Source organism: Trichomycterus rosablanca, chromosome 11 (assembly GCF_030014385.1).
Source record: "Trichomycterus rosablanca isolate fTriRos1 chromosome 11, fTriRos1.hap1, whole genome shotgun sequence".
Taxonomy (NCBI): domain Eukaryota; kingdom Metazoa; phylum Chordata; class Actinopteri; order Siluriformes; family Trichomycteridae; genus Trichomycterus; species Trichomycterus rosablanca.
Window position 1 is genome coordinate 17,850,240 of NC_085998.1, and position 18,562 is coordinate 17,868,801.

General features: G+C 38.3%; 1 protein-coding gene across 1 annotated transcript in view; it reads right to left on the reverse strand.

Annotated features, from left to right (window-relative positions):
• iqsec3b (IQ motif and Sec7 domain ArfGEF 3b) overlaps positions 1–18,562 on the reverse strand; it is a 37,899-nt gene that overhangs the window by 9,642 nt on the left and 9,695 nt on the right. The window contains exons 3-8 of the mRNA XM_063004503.1: positions 15,459–15,582; positions 14,910–15,215; positions 12,235–12,884; positions 4,937–5,098; positions 4,137–4,259; positions 1,857–2,023 (exon numbers count right to left, since the gene is read on the reverse strand). Of these exons, the coding sequence (XP_062860573.1) occupies positions 1,857–2,023; positions 4,137–4,259; positions 4,937–5,098; positions 12,235–12,884; positions 14,910–15,215; positions 15,459–15,582 (1,532 nt within the window). The remainder of the gene's footprint in view (positions 1–1,856; positions 2,024–4,136; positions 4,260–4,936; positions 5,099–12,234; positions 12,885–14,909; positions 15,216–15,458; positions 15,583–18,562) is intronic.

The window sequence follows — 18,562 nt, forward strand, 5'->3', positions numbered from 1 at the left end:
CAGGTCCAAATACTGTACTGATTTGTGTGTGAACCCAGGAGAAGCCAGGAGAAAACATTTTCATATGGTTTTTTTTTTCCAGATATCTATCCGCTCTTTCTTTGCTCTGTTTTTTAATGGTATTGTAATACTGCAGTAATTTAAATAAATAACACATAATAGTACATATGATGTCCATAATAGACTATTTCTCTGTTAAACCTCGCCCAGAGACAGTAGAGGCACTGTTTTAGAAATGTCTTTGTACTTTAAAAGTCTTTTTATATGACATATAAAACATATAAGACATATGTAAAATCTTCAACATGTCATTTCATATGAACTGAGATCATTTTTGCACAATTTATAAGGTTAAAAAATAATTCTTCTACATGCAAAGTACACAGTCTATATAAATGTATAAATATTAATTTAACTATGAAATGAATTTAACATAAAAAAAAATCCTAAATTTACAGTTACAGTTTTTATTGTTGTGTCAAATTATTGAACTTATTAAGAAAAACTAATTCAGAAAAAGATACATTTTAGAAATCATATTAAGCAACATTTTAAGTAAATCAGGACTAAGTTAATTTGACAGTGAGCCATGAAGCAGATTAACAGTTTAATTAATACTGTTAACTTTACATCACATCACATGTATCAGGTCAAAAGACACCAACATCAGTGTACCTATAAATGTCACCATGTCGTGTCATTAACAGTTTAGGTAACTTAGCATTTACACTGGTTTTAAGTGTGAAAGTAGCTGAAGACTGCAATGGGACGCCGTTGGGGGATAAACTTGAGGGCTGATTAGTGGCTAGACCCGTGGTGAGTTAATGACCCTGTCTATTTAAAACCTGTTTTGTTTCCTCTTGATGTGCCTCCTCTTGTGTGTATGTACCTGAGTGTTTCAGAGAGAATGCCATGCTGGAAAACGGACAAGCTGAAAATCTGTTGATTTATTGGTTAAAACCTTAACATTTGTAAAAACCCTGCTGGTTAATTATTCTAAGTTTTGTAAATAAATTGCAAAAAAAATGCAAATTGGCTTTCCCTGGAGTCCTGAGTTACTTTTGCTGGCTGGAACAAACATGTTACAGCTGTAAATTCATCACAAAGTAAAAAAAAGTATTTTTCATTGTATTGACTAACAGTTCAGCACCAAACCTGTCATAACAGTGATGCACTCAGTGTCCAAAAGTATTTGGAAACCCCCTCTAATGACTAGTTCATTGTTTTAGCGAGATCCATTGGTAAGAGGTGTATGCTATTAACAAAGTAAAATAAATTACTTGCTTTCAGCTTTTTGGCACTTTTAGGTAAGGTCCTTTCAGTTTCTGAAATGACTCTTGATGTGACTGATTGAACAAATGGATGAGCATGTTTTGCTCTGCAATGCACTGGTATCCTGTGTAATGTGTATTCCAGCCTTGCACATGTTGTTTATGGGTGGGTTGTTTATGTGATCCTAAATTTAATCAAGTGGTAAAAAAAAATAAAGGAATACAAATTAAATTTAAAATAGAAATTATTTTACCATTTAAGTATATTTCTAAGTTAGTACATGACTTTGTATTACTTGAGTAACAATTTTAAAATATTCTTTTTAATTACTACTGGCGTACATGTGGATAAGTATTTGTACTAAAAAGTTTGTGCCTTTCTGCCACCTCAAGATGAAAGTACTGACACTGTTTACTTAAGTTACAACATTACAATTATTTTTATTATTTCTTTAATATACAATTATCTTTATATAAAACTTTTAACTTTTACCTTTTTTATATAAAACTTTTGACATTTGGATACTTTTTATTTGTCTGGAGTTTGTGGGTGGGGCAAATAAAGTAGTTATGCCCAAATCTCACCTCGGAGGTTGCGAATAAAATCTTCCAGGAGCATCTTGCGCTCTGGTTTGATGTTGGGACTGTACATGTCAGTGTTTAGCAGGACGATGGCAAAGGCCAAGATGAAGATGGTGTCGGGATTATGGAACTGCTGCACTACATCAGGATTACACATACAGTACCTCTGACTAAGACAGAAACAGACAAATAAAAACAGATCAAAGAAAAATGCAGCACAGCCAATACAAGACAGAGGAAAGGAAGACAGAATGAAAGCTGAGAAAAGAGTGAAAATAATAGTGCACTTAGTCTGCCGACTGCCTTAGGCTTTGTATTTCACGATTTTTTTCCATTAAAGCTGAGCAGTTGAGAATAGCCCAAGGAACCCATTAAATATCACACACACAAACACACACACACACACACACGTTTCATTACTGTAAAAGTATGCAGCTAAAAACATTCAGTCTGAAGCAGAAAATATGTTCATCTGTGATGGATACATTTTCTAACTGAAGCGTGGAATCAAGTAAGTGGAATCTTGCACTGTGTAAATGAATAATGAAGCACTTACTATGCTGGGCTACTTAAACATTATGTGTACATGACTAAGCAATGGCCTGCTGAGAAATCACATCTTTCCTTTTCTTTTAGTGTTTTTTCAGAGCAGCAGCAACTCCAGATTTATTGATATCATAGTAAAAAGGGGTAACATGGTGATTAAAATGTGTTTAGCTTAATTTTACACTACAAATATGAGAGGAGTTTATTCATTATGAATACAGAAACCACGTTTTGAAACAAAACTCTGTATGCATCAACTTTGATAAACCTTTTAATCTGAGTTGCTGTAAGACATTACACGCCACATTTCTTTATTTAAGTACCATACCATATATGATTATCCAGACACCACAGTCAAAAGTTTACACGCGTTTGTAGATGATAGGTATGTCAGGGTGGTCTTAGGATTTTAATTACTTCTGCAAGTTAATTTTCTGTAACTGAATACTATTACAAATTTAAACCTTGTACGGAAACACATTTCTTAATTACTGAGTTTATATATTTTTGTCAAACACATTGCAAACAGGTGTAGTGATTAAAACTTTAAGTCAGCAGATTAAGGAAGGCCCCTTCCTGTTTCAGCAATGACTGCTGCACTGTGCACAAAGCATTCAACCAGTTTCACCAGTTTGATATAAAGGAACTACAATGGTGCAGATAGAGCCCTGACTTCAGCTCCACTGAACCATTCAGATGAATTGAACTTTTGATTCTGAGTCAGGTCAACACAACCAGCATTAGTGCATGACCTCACAAACACTCTTTAAACTGAATGGGTACACATTATCTTAGACACAGTCTAAGATGTGGAAATTACAGCCACAAATGGCTATGCCCATGGCCCATGGTTTTACAGTGGGACGTCTAAAAATGGAATGGAATGTACTTTTGCTTTTATATTATATGTCTTCACAATCTTGGATATTTAATTATTTCAAAGGCTGTTTTTAATGAGTGAATTATTTCTCATGAAATGTGGCATCCACACAGACATAATTGGCTATGTCTGGGGTGAAGGGGGTCACTGAGGACCTGTCATGGACTGGCGCCTTGTCCAGTGTATTCCTGTGGAAGCAGACCTGCCACGACCCTGACCAGGAAAAAAAAATCTATATGCCAGCTGCTGTGGGTATATTTTTGACCCAGCAGATTTTCACATATTAAAGAGAACCCAACATAAACTTGTTAAACATATTCATAAAGTATTTTTGGACAAAGAACCATATGTTCCAGTGATTCAGTCACAGAATAAGAACAGGAGAAAAAAGAAATTTAAAATCTTAAGACTACCTCTTAATGCACATTTCCAGTAACCATACAAAACCTTCATGGGGGGCACTCTCGCCTCACAGCAAAAAGGTCCTGGGTTTGATCCCCAGGTGGGGCGGTCCGGGTCATTTCTGTGTGAAGTTTACATTTTCTCCTCGTGTCTACGCGGGTTTCCTCCGGGTGCTCCGGTTTCCTCCCACAGTCCAAAGTCACGCAAGTGAGGTGAATAGGAGATACTAAATTGTCCATGACTGTGTTTGATATTGAACTTGTGAACTGATAAATCTTGTGTAACCAGTAACTACCTGTCCTGTCATAAATGTAACCAAAGTGTGTAAAACATGACGTTAAAATCCTAATAAATAAATATGAACCTTAGACTTTATATATATATATATAAACAGGCTTACTCATTTAGTCAATTTAATCAGTTGTGTTTATGTAGGTGTCCTGTAGATTTCCTACCTAAAAGCCTCGATTAGTCTTTCAACTTTCTGAGCCTCTCCCTGCACACGAACATGAGCCTGGAACTTCCTGAGAGCCTCGTCCAGCTCCAGCATAGAGAAATCCATCTCATCAACCACACAGCTAAGACACAAAATATGAGTTAAATATGAGGTATGTTCATGGTTTCAATTCAACACACAACCAATTCACAGCATAAACAACAAAGCAGATCACTGATTTATATTAACAGCAGTAAGCAATTACTACAAACAAATTACATTCATTTTCATTCATTTTAATCAACCACTTTACTCCGAGTTGCAGCAGGGTTGGCTTTAATTAAGTTGCACTAGTCAAATACCAGAATAGAGATGCCATTTTACCGTAATTATCCAATTCTGTAATAAAAGATTGGTAGAAGTACTAATCTAATATCCACACACTTACAGTAAAAATCTCACCTTTTGCAAACAATGTAAGGAAAACTAATAAATATCATACATCTGAATTTATAAGACAGAGAAGGATTAGAGTCTTTCCAATAAGGTAACATTATTATTGAGCTAACAAAAGGTGAAAGGAATCCATAGGGACTATAGCAGCTAATACTGGCATTAGAGAAACCCACACTGTTGAAGTAATTAGAAGGCATGCTTGTTTTCTTTATGAACATACAAGGCCATCAGGAGCCAGCAGTCATGCAGCAGTGAATGTTGAGTGGGAATCAAAGCTCTTGCTAATGGTTTGAGGCAATTAAAAACCTAACCAAGACTTTGTTAAAAACATAGTTATTTCAAAAACAGCAACTTTATACTTACTCTAGAACATCTCTGTTGAACTGCCTCTTGCTGTTGCCCAGAAACTCTCCAATCATCTGTCGGCTTAAGCCTTTTCTCTGCAGCAGAAAGTGTGCCACACCTATGGCTGTGTCAGGGATGAAACCACGAGATATCAGAAACTGGATGCCTTTGTCTGGGTTTCTGTAAAGAGGGAAGAGTGGGACGCAATGGCACTGGACCATGAGTGTCAATGTATATAGTCAGTGTGTGTGTGTGTGTGTGTAGATTAAGGTCACAAATGAATATGCTGCTACCATTAAGGATCTTCCTACTTAATGAGTAAAGAAAATGAGCCTCAGCACAAACCTTAATTTCAGTTAAGACAGTGCAAGATTACCAAAAAGAAAAGCAGTCATCATTATTAATCTATATTAAATTACAAAAAAACAAACCTATTAAAAAACCTGTAACTACCTGTCCTGCTATGAATGTAACCAAAGCGTAAAACATGACCTTGAAATAAGAAATAGCTTAGTAATTATTCTGGGCCTGAGGACACCAATTAATTCCGTTTTAAATTTTTTTTTCAATTATTCATGTATGCAAGCCTTAAGTTCCGCAGCCACACCAACGAGAGTAAGATATCTAAACTAATGCATTTTTTGGCAAAGAGGTAAGCCTTTACTCTCAAGCATAACTGCATCACCATCCCAATATAAATACGGCACATTTCTAGTCTTTGTTAAATCATACTGAAATTGTGCTACAAAACCAGAAATATTAGGATACTTTCTACTTTTAGGTTTGGATCTACTGTATTTCAGCCACACACATAAAATCAAGCATACAAGCATGTAATCTTCATACAAGTATGTAATCCCTAAGCTCTAAGTGTTGGATGTAGAATTAGACAATGACTTTCAAAACTGTGCCAACATAAAAATGCAATTTTTCAAAAATGTCTTTTCTGCTGGAGTAAACCTAATCAACTGCCAGTACAGTTCTGTGAAGTAAGAAATCAGCTTTACCTTAACACATCTGGTCAAACAAGCTTACAGAACAGGACTATAGAGGGTTAAAGCATGTAGCCTGGAATAATCATCTGCCCTATGTTTGAACACTTGCTGTAGAGTTCTGCCTCTGTAAGCAACATTTACACAGTAACTGTTTATCAGGAGCGTTATGATTATTTGTACTGCAGAGCGGTTGCACACCAGCCTGAAACCTTTATGTGCAAACATTAGCTGAAGTTTTAAAAAATACAATCCAATCCAATGTACTATGCAAGCTAACTAAAGCATTCCTCTAGCATCTAACAAACCCAGATTGTTTTAAAAAACGCTAAGTAGTTTCTTCTTGTAAAAATACATTTTTACTGCACCAGAGTTAAATAGCTGTGTGATTTATACCACTTTAGTGGATGTTTGTGCAAGAAAGAAGTCAATTTAAATACCGACTTTATTCCAGGTCTTATTTCCCAACATAAGTGCCAAGCTTTACTAATGTCCTGTGGCTGAATGGAAGTAAATTGTAGTCACGTTGTAGTCAATTTTTTAATGCATTTTTCTCTTTTCTCCCGATTTTTACCCAATTCCTCTCCTACTGGAGTTGACCCCCGATTGAGAAAGGCGAGACTTTCACACGCCCTCTCCGACAAGTATGCAGTAGCTGACTGCATCTGTTTACCTGCACGTGGCGAGTTCATATGCAGATCATCTTTGTGTACTGAGAGCCAAACCCTGATCAGCATTATTCCTCGACTCTGTGCAGACGCCATCAACCAGCCAGCAGAGGTCCCTATCCGGCTTATCCTACCCTATGAACAACAGTCGATCAATGTTCATGTAGCCGCCCAGCCCAGAAGGATGGCAGAGATTCGATACGATGTATTAGAAATCCCAGCTCTGGTGTGCTAGCGTGTTTTACTGCTGCGCCACCTGAGCATCTTATTGCAGTCAATTTTAAAAATCTTAAAAATCCTTACCAAAAGATTGGAGGCTGTTAGAGTGTGAAATGGGAAACAAGTTCATTATTAATTATGATATCTATGTTTTTTATGTTTTTTATAATGGAATGTCCCCAAATGTTTGACTATATAGCTTGTGAACATATAAGGTAAAGTATAAAACTAATGATAATGTAAGCAGGCCTTTTAATATTGTGTTTTTACACAAGTTTTTGATAATATGTTAACATCTCTGCAAGTATGAGGTCAATTCCTAACTGAGTACTCATTAGCACACGTGTGAGTGGCGTGCTTATGTAAGCACAGCAGGTCTGACAATTTGCCGCAGGAAGATCAGCTGAGGTAGGATGGCAGTTTTCTCTAATGATGCTATAATAACATATGGACCCTGCTGGGAAACGTCTGTCTCTTTCTGCATCCTGTCACTCTGCCATAAACCAATATACATGCCTCAATAAAGCAATTCAACCTTTAAGTGTTAGTACCTTCTTTCTCTTCATCCATCTTGATCAAGCTTGACATTTTCTACAGATCATTCTCATCCTGGTGTCTTTTTGTTTAAACTGTCCTAGCTGTTTTGTTTCAACTGAATACCTGAATATGTATGTACAGAGTAGTTCTGAACAGTCATTATTTGAATTACTTCTTGCACAAAACATTTGCCATGAACCGTAAAACATTATGTTAAGCTGTTACAGTGTGCAACAGAAAAGTTGTAATTATTGTAGATATTCCTCACTGGAATTATGAAATGCTTTGGTATTCTCATCTTCTGGGAGAAATTGCATAATTTTGTGTGGTCAACATAGTCAAAACCTTTGCTGCAGTCATTGAAGCATATAGAAATTATACAAAGGAAATAATATGTTCTGCAGTAACAGTTAAGGGATCAGTTTTAAGTCATTTTCTGTTCCCTCATAACTGTGCCCCTGTGCACAAGGCAAGGTCTATAAAGACATGAAGAAAAGCTTGGTTTAAAGAAACTCCAGTACCTTCACAGAGTCCTGACCTTAGCCCACTGAACTGCTTTGGAATAACCTGAAACATTAATTGAAGTTTTTTTTTTGACCAACATTAATGCCCAGTCATTCACATGCTGTTATGACTGAATAGGCACATATTCCCTCTGACAACTTCAAAGTGGCTGTTACTATAGCTAAAAATATTACCGAGGTTACTCTGTATTACTGTAATACTATTAGTTTTTGAAATGGGATGTCCAACAATTTTATGGTCAGATGTTCAAATACTTTCCTCCCTCAGATCTAGCCAATCGTGTCTGTAGAGCTCCCACTTTAAACTGTGTTTGAAACACAAATCCGGATCTCAGTGCTGGTGAGCTGTTTTTCAACACGAGCAGAATATGGCCTCTAAAACGCCTGTGTGGTCATAATTCTGCACCACTGCTTTTAACTTAAAACTGTAAAATGACTTTTAAAATGACTGCTTGCCCTTACTCTCTAACTATGCCTATCTCTCTACGTGTAATAACCCAGTCAGCTAGTACATACCTCACTCTAAACGCCCTGTTGCATAATGGCATAATAAGTGTTTCAGTCTGTGTCCATTTAACATTTAAAGTACCCCACATCACATTACCTGTGACTTTTCAATGTAATCATGACCTAAATAATAACAAACCTTTTACCACCTTACCACCTACTCACCATTACACACATAGGCACAAACCCTGTTCATCATTACTTCATCTCCACCCTCAAACACTGTTTAAGTGAGACTAGGGCCTATCTGATTACCATGGCAACCACAAGGTTCCTTACATCAACCATGTCAAAGTAGACTTGATCAAAGCATTCGTATAAGAGCTGAAACACACTGCTGCTCCAACATCTTTGTGTAGAGAGTATTCCCTGTACCAAACCTGGCAGCTTGAATCAAATATGGACATTGTCCGCTAACTAGTGCATGAATGAGCAGGTGTGTGGGTGTATGTGTGAATGCATGTTTGTGTTGCCAGAGCAAGTGGGCATTTTGTTTTGAGACATTTTAATATATGAGTAGAGAGATAAAGTGGCTGGGATATTTATATCAGCTGAGAGCGTGGGACAAACAAACTGTGAAACAACAGATGGAGCTTGAAAGGTTGACAAAATATTACAAAACATGTTTATGATTAAATGCCTTTGCTGGACCAAATTTAAGTGATTAGACTCAATTAAATATCAAAAAGACTCATGGATTATCAGTGTTTTTAACAGTGATTCACTGTTGTCTTATTTTATGCCACAATTGAAGTTCTATCACAATCTAAGTTCTAATTGGTTTACAGGTACTTGTTTACCAGATGTATACAAAAACAAGACTGCAACAGATGTATTGTGTTGCTTTGTACATACGTAATGGACCTTGAAGCCTGCACAGGGGTATACTATATACAGTGCATCACAAAAGTGAGTACACCCCTCACATTTCTGCAAATATTTCATTATATCTTTTCATGGGACAACACTATAGACATGAAACTTGGATATAACTTAGAGTAGTCAGTGTACAGCTTGTATAGCAGTGTAGATTTACTGTCTTCTGAAAATAACTCAACACACAGCCATTAATGTCTAAATAGCTGGCAACATAAGTGAGTACACCCCACAGAGAACATGTCCAAATTGTGCCCAAATGTGTCGTTGTCCCTCCCTGGTGTCATGTGTCAAGGTCCCAGGTGTAAATGGGGAGCAGGGCTGTTAAATTTGGTGTTTTGGGTACAATTCTCTCATACTGGCCACTGGATATTCAACATGGCACCTCATGGCAAAGAACTCTCTGAGGATGTGAGAAATAGAATTGTTGCTCTCCACAAAGATGGCCTGGGCTATAAGAAGATTGCTAACACCCTGAAACTGAGCTACAGCATGGTGGTCAAGGTCATACAGCGATTTTCCAGGACAGGTTCCACTCGGAACAGGCTTCGCCAGGGTCGACCAAAGAAGTTGAGTCCACGTGTTCGGCGTCATATCCAGAGGTTGGCTTTAAAAAATAGACACATGAGTGCTGCCAGCATTGCTGCAGAGGTTGAAGACGTGGGAGGTCAGCCTGTCAGTGCTCAGACCATACGCCGCACACTGCATCAACTCGGTCTGCATGGTCGTCATCCCAGAAGGAAGCTGAAGCACAAGAAAGCCCGCAAACAGTTTGCTGAAGACAAGCAGTCCAAGAACATGGATTACTGGAATGCCCTGTGGTCTGACGAGACCAAGATAAACTTGTTTGGCTCAGATGGTGTCCAGCATGTGTGGCGGCGCCCTGGTGAGAAGTACCAAGACAACTGTATCTTGCCTACAGTCAAGCATGGTGGTGGTAGCATCATGGTCTTGGGCTGCATGAGTGTTGCTGGCACTGGGGAGCTGCGGTTCATTGAGGGAAACATGAATTCCAACATGTACTGTGACATTCTGAAACAGAGCATGATCCCCTCCCTTCGAAAACTGGGCCTCATGGCAGTTTTCCAACAGGATAACGACCCCAAACACAACCTCCAAGATGACAACTGCCTTGCTGAGGAAGCTGAAGGTAAAGGTGATGGACTAAACCCAATTGAGCACCTGTGGCGCATCCTCAAGTGGAAGGTGGAGGAGTTCAAGGTGTCCAACATCCACCAGCTCCGTGATGTCATCATGGAGGAGTGGAAGAGGATTCCAGTAGCAACCTGTGCAGCTCTGGTGAATTCCATGCCCAGGAGGGTTAAGGCAGTGCTGGATAATAATGGTGGTCACACCAAATATTGACACTTTGGGCACAATTTGGACATGTTCACTGTGGGGTGTACTCACTTATGTTGCCAGCCATTTAGACATTAATGGCTGTGTGTTGAGTTATTTTCAGAAGACAGTAAATCTACACTGCTATACAAGTTGTACACTGACTACTCTAAGTTATATCCAAGTTTTATTTCTATAGTGTTGTCCCATGAAAAGATATAATAAAATATTTGCAGAAATGTGAGGGGTGTACTCACTTTTGTGATACACTGTATATATATACAGTATATATATATATATATATATATACTATATGTATGTACTGTATATATATATATACACACTAGTTCCTAACAGTTTGCAGCCATTTTTAATTATTTATGGTGTAGTGGTGCATGAAGCCATGTATATACAATATTTATGGTTTGCCCTGTCATTGGAAGATTGTAGGTCTGATTTCTGTTGAAACCATCCAGCTCACTAGCTACTCAGTCCACTAGCCAACTGACACACAGTCAAGATCCCAATGCTTCTCTCTCAAAAAAGAGTAAACAAACTGAAATGGAGAAATAGATAGTGTGCTGTGAGTTGGTTCGTTGAACCGATTCCACCAAAGATTCCAGAATGGCCAGAAAATGGCTCCAAGAATTTAAAGGCAGGTAACAATATTTACTAACACCTTAAATGGCTATATAAGATTTGATTAGATTAGATATTAGTGAAAAAAGCAAGAAAAAACACACACCAGCCGACTACCTAACCCACTAAGTATAGTTAATGACTCAGCACCGCACTGATCTCCAGTTTTTTTCTTAAATAGCCCTAGAATCAGGTACTCAGCTTTAGCTCTCATTAGCTCCACAGCTCCTAGGATTTGTAATCCATTTGAGATTACGATAAGCTGTTTTGTGCTTCCTGCCGCAAGATGGAGCGGATAAATGTGATCGACCAGTTACATCCATCAGCACATGCATTATCAAAAACTGTTCTAAAAACTGCTCTACTCAAATAATACCCTGATAATTACTATGAAGTGGGTGCCAAACGCAAAATGTGACTTGTCGGACCTGGGTTTAATCCTCAAATGACATTGTTTTGCCAATGTATGAGTGGGTTTTCTGCAGGTAGACTGATTTCCACCCCTTCTCAAAAAAGCATGTAAAATATGTACTGACTGCTTTAAATAGTCTGTAAATTTGAGTAAGTAGATGTGTAAGAGCTTTGTAATGGATTTGAGTCTAGTACACGGTATATTACCACCCCAACACTGACCAAAATGAAGTTGTTTGTAAAAATAAAAGATAAATAGTATAAATCAAATACTAAATACTCCTAAACGAACAGTGTTGCATTATAACAACAACAAATTCAGTGGTAAACTATGTGTATATATATATATATATATATTGGTTTAAGGTCTTTACTATGTAAGAAGAACACCAAAATCTCCAGTGATGTCTCTATCCAGTCTTTCAGAACCAGTAAAATCCAACTTTTGCCAAACAGAAAAAAAGCTGTTGTCTAATGGATTTTTTAAACAGCGACCTTACTTAAATTATGATTTAATAAAGATACATGATAAATGTAAGCAAGTTTTAAGTTACTTCAAAAACAAAACATTTTACATCAGGTGGAATTCAGACTCCTGTACTCACATGTTAAACAGGTTCAGCCCGATGCGGTACAGCCGTTTGCGTGCAACATCAGTGGAAAGCGTTCCACAAAACGTGTCAGGGCAGTGTGTGCGGGGCAAAGAGAGAATCATGGTCTCACAAGCCGAGGTGGATGTGCTACTGCTGCTGATTGGTTCTGAGCTGTTTTCTGACATGCTTTGATTGGCCTGTTGCTTCTCGCAGCCTGCTTGTTCACATATTGCTTCGTCTACAGTGTGCTGCTGATCTTGTGTTAATTCTTCATTTGGGGGTGGGTCTGGGAACTCAGGCTCAGCTGTAGTGGATTCTGATTGTCCTCTACTTTGCACCCCAGGCTGAATCTCTGAACTGGTTTCCTTGGAGATGCCGTTGCCAAGAGAAACTGACTCTACCACAGAGGAGGACACACGAAAGTTATGGTTGTCGATCTGTACTGTCACATCTCTGAAGGCCATCATGAGCTTACTGGCACTGCGAGGCATATTTTCACTACAGGCATTCTGTGTGGCCTCCTGAAGAGCAGCAGCGTTCATCAGAAGCCCCTCTGTACCCTGTTCTGGAGACTCAGCCACTAAAGTTCCATTACCTTCCCCATCATGCACAGATTTCCAGCTGCTCAGAGCCTCATCTATTGAACGTGCCAGTGACTGCACCTGGAATACAGCAAAACAGAAACATGATGGACTTTTCCATTTCCTTTTTTTTTACCTTACCTTTCCTTTTGAACATAGTAAGAATGACCTTGTATGCTATTGTCTACTGTCTTTCAGGATCTCCACATTCTTTCATTCCTTGCACTTACTTTTGTCCTAAGTATGATTTTTTCTTGGGTTAGACACATTTTGTCACTATGATGGTGCCTGTTTAAAAATGTTTTTTTTCCTAGTTTTTTATATATATTTTTCACTTGACTGACCTGTTTCTCAGCTGGTGGATTTATTCTGCTTATTCTATTTACGCTGCTTGATTTATTCACTTTGTCTAAGCTTTACATGCAAAAGCCAAAGATTGGCTGATAAAATTCACAGAAAATATTGCCATTTGTTTGCACCCACCTTAAAACAAATTTAAGATGATTAATTTCAGTAAAGAAAAGGTTTGGCTCCACAATATTCTATTCTAGCTAACAGGCAACTAGTTATCAGCTACATAATGTAATGTTGTATAGTCAGAAATAATATAACAGTGAAGTACATAATACTGTTGTGCTTACATGAAGATAATAAACATGTTAATTATTGGACTTGCAAGTTAAGGTCTGAGCATTATTCTTCTATTAAAAAACACATGGTTCTTTATGTGTAGAATTACAGTACTCTTAGGGTGGCAGCAGCATGGTAAAGCAGCTGGTGGAGTAAATGTTGAACAGCAACATGGGTCCTGAGAACCTGGATTTGATCTTTGCCATTAGCCACTGTTAGCCACTGTATGTGAATGGTTTACATGTCCCACCCATGTCTGTGTGGGTTTTTGGGTACTTTAGTTTCCTCTAAAATCAATCAAGTTCCTTTTAAATTACCCTTGGGTGTGAGTAAGTAGGTAAGTGAATCTCTGTGTGTTACACTCTAATCAATTAGTAAATAGTTCAGGGTGTGTTCATGCTTTAAACTTAGTGTTACTGGAATAAAACTTCTTCTTCTTCTCCTTGGCCTTTGTCCCGTTCGGTTGCGGGGTCGGCTCTCGGCGGATCACGATCCGCACATCGATTTGGCACAATTTTTACGCCGGATGCCCTTCCTGACACAATGTTCCCTATTTTATCCGGGCTTGGGACCGGCACTACAATGCACTGGTTTGTGCATCTAGCGGCTAGGTATCTATAGGACAATTCAGTGTTTCCAATTAGCCTGGTGGCATGTTTTTGGACTGTGGGAGGAAACCGGAGCACCCGGAGAAAACCCACGCGGACACGGGGAGAACATGCAAACTCCGCACAGAAAGGACCCGGACCGCCCCACCTGGGGATCGAACCCAGGACCTTCTTGTTGTGAGGCGACAGTGCTACACACTAAGCCACTGTGCCGCCCTGTTACTGGAATAAAACAGTAAGTGAAAATAAATACCAGTATGCTCAAATTACTTTATTTTACCGTCATTCTTTTACTAGTAAATGTTTTTATAGACATATCTATAGACTTTATCTTTGCTATTTCACCAGCTTTTATATGTGAAAGCTTATAATTAGTCTTGTTTATTATAAATTAAAATTGCAGTGTTGAGTCTTTACAAATTAGGTATTTTCAATTGTACATGATGCAAATGTTATATTACATTTTAACTCTTTCATTATGGGTATTGTATGGTGTTAGTGTGGGGTAAGTGTGGTGTGTACAGATGTGGGTTCTGTGCCTGTGTGTACTTAACACTGCTCATGACTGTACATTTATTTTAAAAAATGTATTACAGGAAGAGAGGGCTATGTTGGTGATTCTATCTTTTCTTACGACTGTCTTTGCATTAAATCAGTAAATTGAAATGAAACCATATCCAGCTCATTCATTTCTTATTTCTATTTGTATAAAGTCAGACTTCCATAACACTTTCTATAGAAAAACCCTGTTTTTTTGCAGTACAATATCTTAGTATGTTCAGACAAACGGGGCTTAATTCTATTAAAGTTCATCTGAACAGAATAAAACACATCACTGTACATATAATGTGGTGTGTACTGTCTATACCTGTTCACTGAAGCTGTCCTCCAGGTTTGTAAGTGTGTTGGCTGTTACAGGCATGGAGCTGGAGTGTGTGAGTGGGATGCCCATTAGAGAGCATTCCTCCATTAATGCACGTTCAGCTGAGAAACCATCTCTCTGTACCCGTACTCTGCGTACAGACATGCGTCGTGGAATACCGCTCTCCAGAACTGAGTTACAGATTTTTTGGAAGTTCTTACTAAGCTGGTACTGACGGAACGCCATCTGGATCTTACAGGCGGCACGGCGGGAAATAAGTGGACCACCATACCTTTGCTCCAAATCTTCTATCTGCAGCAGAATGGGCAGTGCACAGAGACAGAGAACATAATGTAGAGATGAATAGAGAAATGATACATGGTGATTTTGTAGGCACAGACTTGGCAACAATATAATCACACTTTTGTAAAAATTTACTTTACTTGTTACTATGGGAACAAACCGTTCACCAAATGCCAAAATCTGATCACATGCACACACATGCACCCACGCACACAAACACACACTATATCTCAGAGTTTATGGAGGGTGTACCTGTTTTTGTTTGAGATCAGGGCAAAGATCGAAGTCTGGGGTGAGAGAGCAGGGTGAGAGGACTGATTGAACAGCGTTGTTGTCGTCCTTATTGTCGGCTCCTTCAAGTGCATGGACTGAAATGCTGCATAGAAAAAAACAATTATAGATATAATACAGGAAATAGAAGGTTGGTGAAAGAAGCAAATAAAACACTAAAAAAAGCTAAAAAAAAAAACATGTCTGGGAAACTGCTGCAGTGAATTCTGCGATGAAAGATAAACTGGTGCTAAAATTGTTTGGTATTTGTTAGTGATGAAGAGAAGGCTGGTCTATAGAATCCACAATTAATGCCAACTTCAGTGGTTATACAGTTTGAAAAAGTTTTATGGTTGGTCTGTACTAAAATGACACATTACAAATCCCCAAATGTTTTAAATGTTGTATCAACATGTTTTTTTCTATTATATTTTAATTAAAAACAACTATTGTGAGATATATCCACTTGTCCTGTTTGCATCACACAGGACAGACACCCCCCCCCCCCCTGTTAAAAAAGTAACTAAGTAACGTTTACTTGAGTAGATTTTTAGACTAGTAATTTTACTCGTACTTAAGTAAGAATTCATTAAAGTAATAGTACTTTTACTTGAGTACAATATTTTAGTACTCTTTCCACCTCGGAGTTGTACATAATATATAATAACTTACATTCCTCTTGATGTATCTAAATTATGTAAGGCGCAGTACACTTTCTAAAAAACTGCTTACAATAACCGGCTTTTATTACTGACTTCAACAGTTACTATTTATTTGAACAACGTTTTTGCTACTTCATTCATTTCTGCAGATTTTTACTACATGTATTTTTAGAAAATCAACGGAGCTAAATCTTCCAAACACTACATTTTCTCTTAAACTGGCTTTTTCCAGACAGAAACTCTGTGCTGACTGGAGACTTTGTCAGCACATTAGTCAGTAAACAGGCCACTGTAATACTTGCATACACAGATGGTAGAGCACAGAGCACAGAACATGGTGCCCTTCTGTTACTGCACCACGCATTTCAGAAATAAAAGGTCTTCACAGTACATCATAATTTATAACTTACTGCCTCTTACTAAGATTTGTGAAGGACAGTAAATATGCTTTATATTCTTTCCAAGTCTGCTTTTTCAGCCCTAAATAAAAAGATGTGACTGATGTTGAAAGAAAAGCCTGCTATTCAGTAGGGTCAGGGCTGTGTACAGTCCGCTAAAGTTCCTTCACACTGTACAAGTTAAAACATGTTTTATGGACCTTGCTTTGTGCTCAGGGACACAGTCATGCTTAAACACGAAAGGGCTTTGTTCAAATTATTACCCCAAATTTGTATAATTCATTTACACATTTTAGCCATAAGTGAGGGGAGTTTACATGCTTTCAGCCATAAATATATAGTAAGTATATTAGTGTTATGAGTACATTTACATCATTTAGCAGACACTTTTTATCCAAAGCGACTTAACAGTACTGTGACAGTATACCAACTAAGCAATTGAGAGTTAAAGGCCTTGCTCAAGGGCCCAACAGTGACAACTTGGCAGTGGGGGGGCTTGAACCAGCGACCTTTTTGGATAAGTTGCATCGTCATTAAATTATCTTTATCTTAAAACCTTAGAAATAAACACTATTTGTATCTGTGTTGCTGTTAAACAGATTCCTTAAACATTTGTTTATTTAGTAATAGCTTTTACATAAGTTGGTTAGTGTTCCTGTTAATTAACTGCATTAATAATTGTTTTTGTAAGTCATGTGAATACCAGATCAATTATTTCAGACGAACATTTTTAAGGAATCAGATTAGAAGGCAGGTGTCTGTGTACTGCCATCATCATGTCTTTCCACAGATGTTTGATGTGGTTTAAGTCCACCCTCATGAATGCCACTTTTGGCCACTTACTGACATTCATACACTTGCCCTTAAGCCACTTCAGTTGTTTTAGCTTTATGTTTTAGGTCATTGTCATTTAAAAAAACAAACTTTCATCCCAGTCGGAAGCTTGGTGGCTCAGTGGGTAGCACTGTCACCTCACAGCAAGAAGGTCCTGCGTTCATGTCACCTCACAGCAAGAAGGTCCTGCGTTCATGTCACCTCACAGCAAGAAGGTCCTGGATTCGATCCCCAGGTGGGGCGGTCTGGGTCCTTTCTGTATGGAGTTTGCATGTTCTCCCCGTGTCTGCGTGGGTTTCCTCCGGGAGCTCCGGTTTCCTCCCACAGTCCAAACACACGCAAGTGAGGTGAACTGGAGATACTAAATTGTCCATGACTGTGTTCGACATTAAACTTGTAAACTGATTAATCTTGTGTAACCAGTAACTACCTGTTCTGTCATGAATGTAACCACAGAGTGTAAAACATGATTTTAAAATCCTAATAAATAAATATACATTTTATCCCAGTCTGAGTTTGTGTGAGCTCCAACCTCAACAGTGGCTTCCCTCTTGCTAGTGTGCCATAAATGCCAAACTGATCTATTTCTCTCATTTCTGTACACAACTCTATACGTGACTTTTAAAATGACCCTTGGGCTCTTTCTTACTCTCCTGACTAAGGCCTTTTCTACCCAAATATCCAATTTGGCTGGACAGTCAATTCTAAGAGGGTTCAAGGTTGTGACAAACTTCTTTCATTTTCATTACTGAGTAGCTTAGGCTTTCACTGTGGTCCTGGGAACACTAAAAGCCTAAGCTATTGTTTTATATCCTGATCGATGCCTTATCACAGAGATCCACAGATTCAGTTGGACAACAGGTAAACTCCAGCTGAGTTCTGGACAAATCTCAAGGATCATTAAAGCAAACAGGGTGTGCCTGAGTTCTGAATACTTTTGTGAAGAAAAGATCGGTTTTTACTCATTCTAAATGTGATGACTGAGACACATTTTTCAAACGGTGTTTGAGAACTGAGAACGCTTGTTGTATTTTTTCTTATTCTTGCCTGATATAACCTGTCAGCTGCTCAACAGTCCATGGTCACTGTTGTCATATACTGTGCTTACTAATGCGCCACACATTTTTAAGGTGAAACAGGTCTGGATTTCAGGCAGGTAAGTCTAGCAATGACACACTCTTATTTAAAAGCC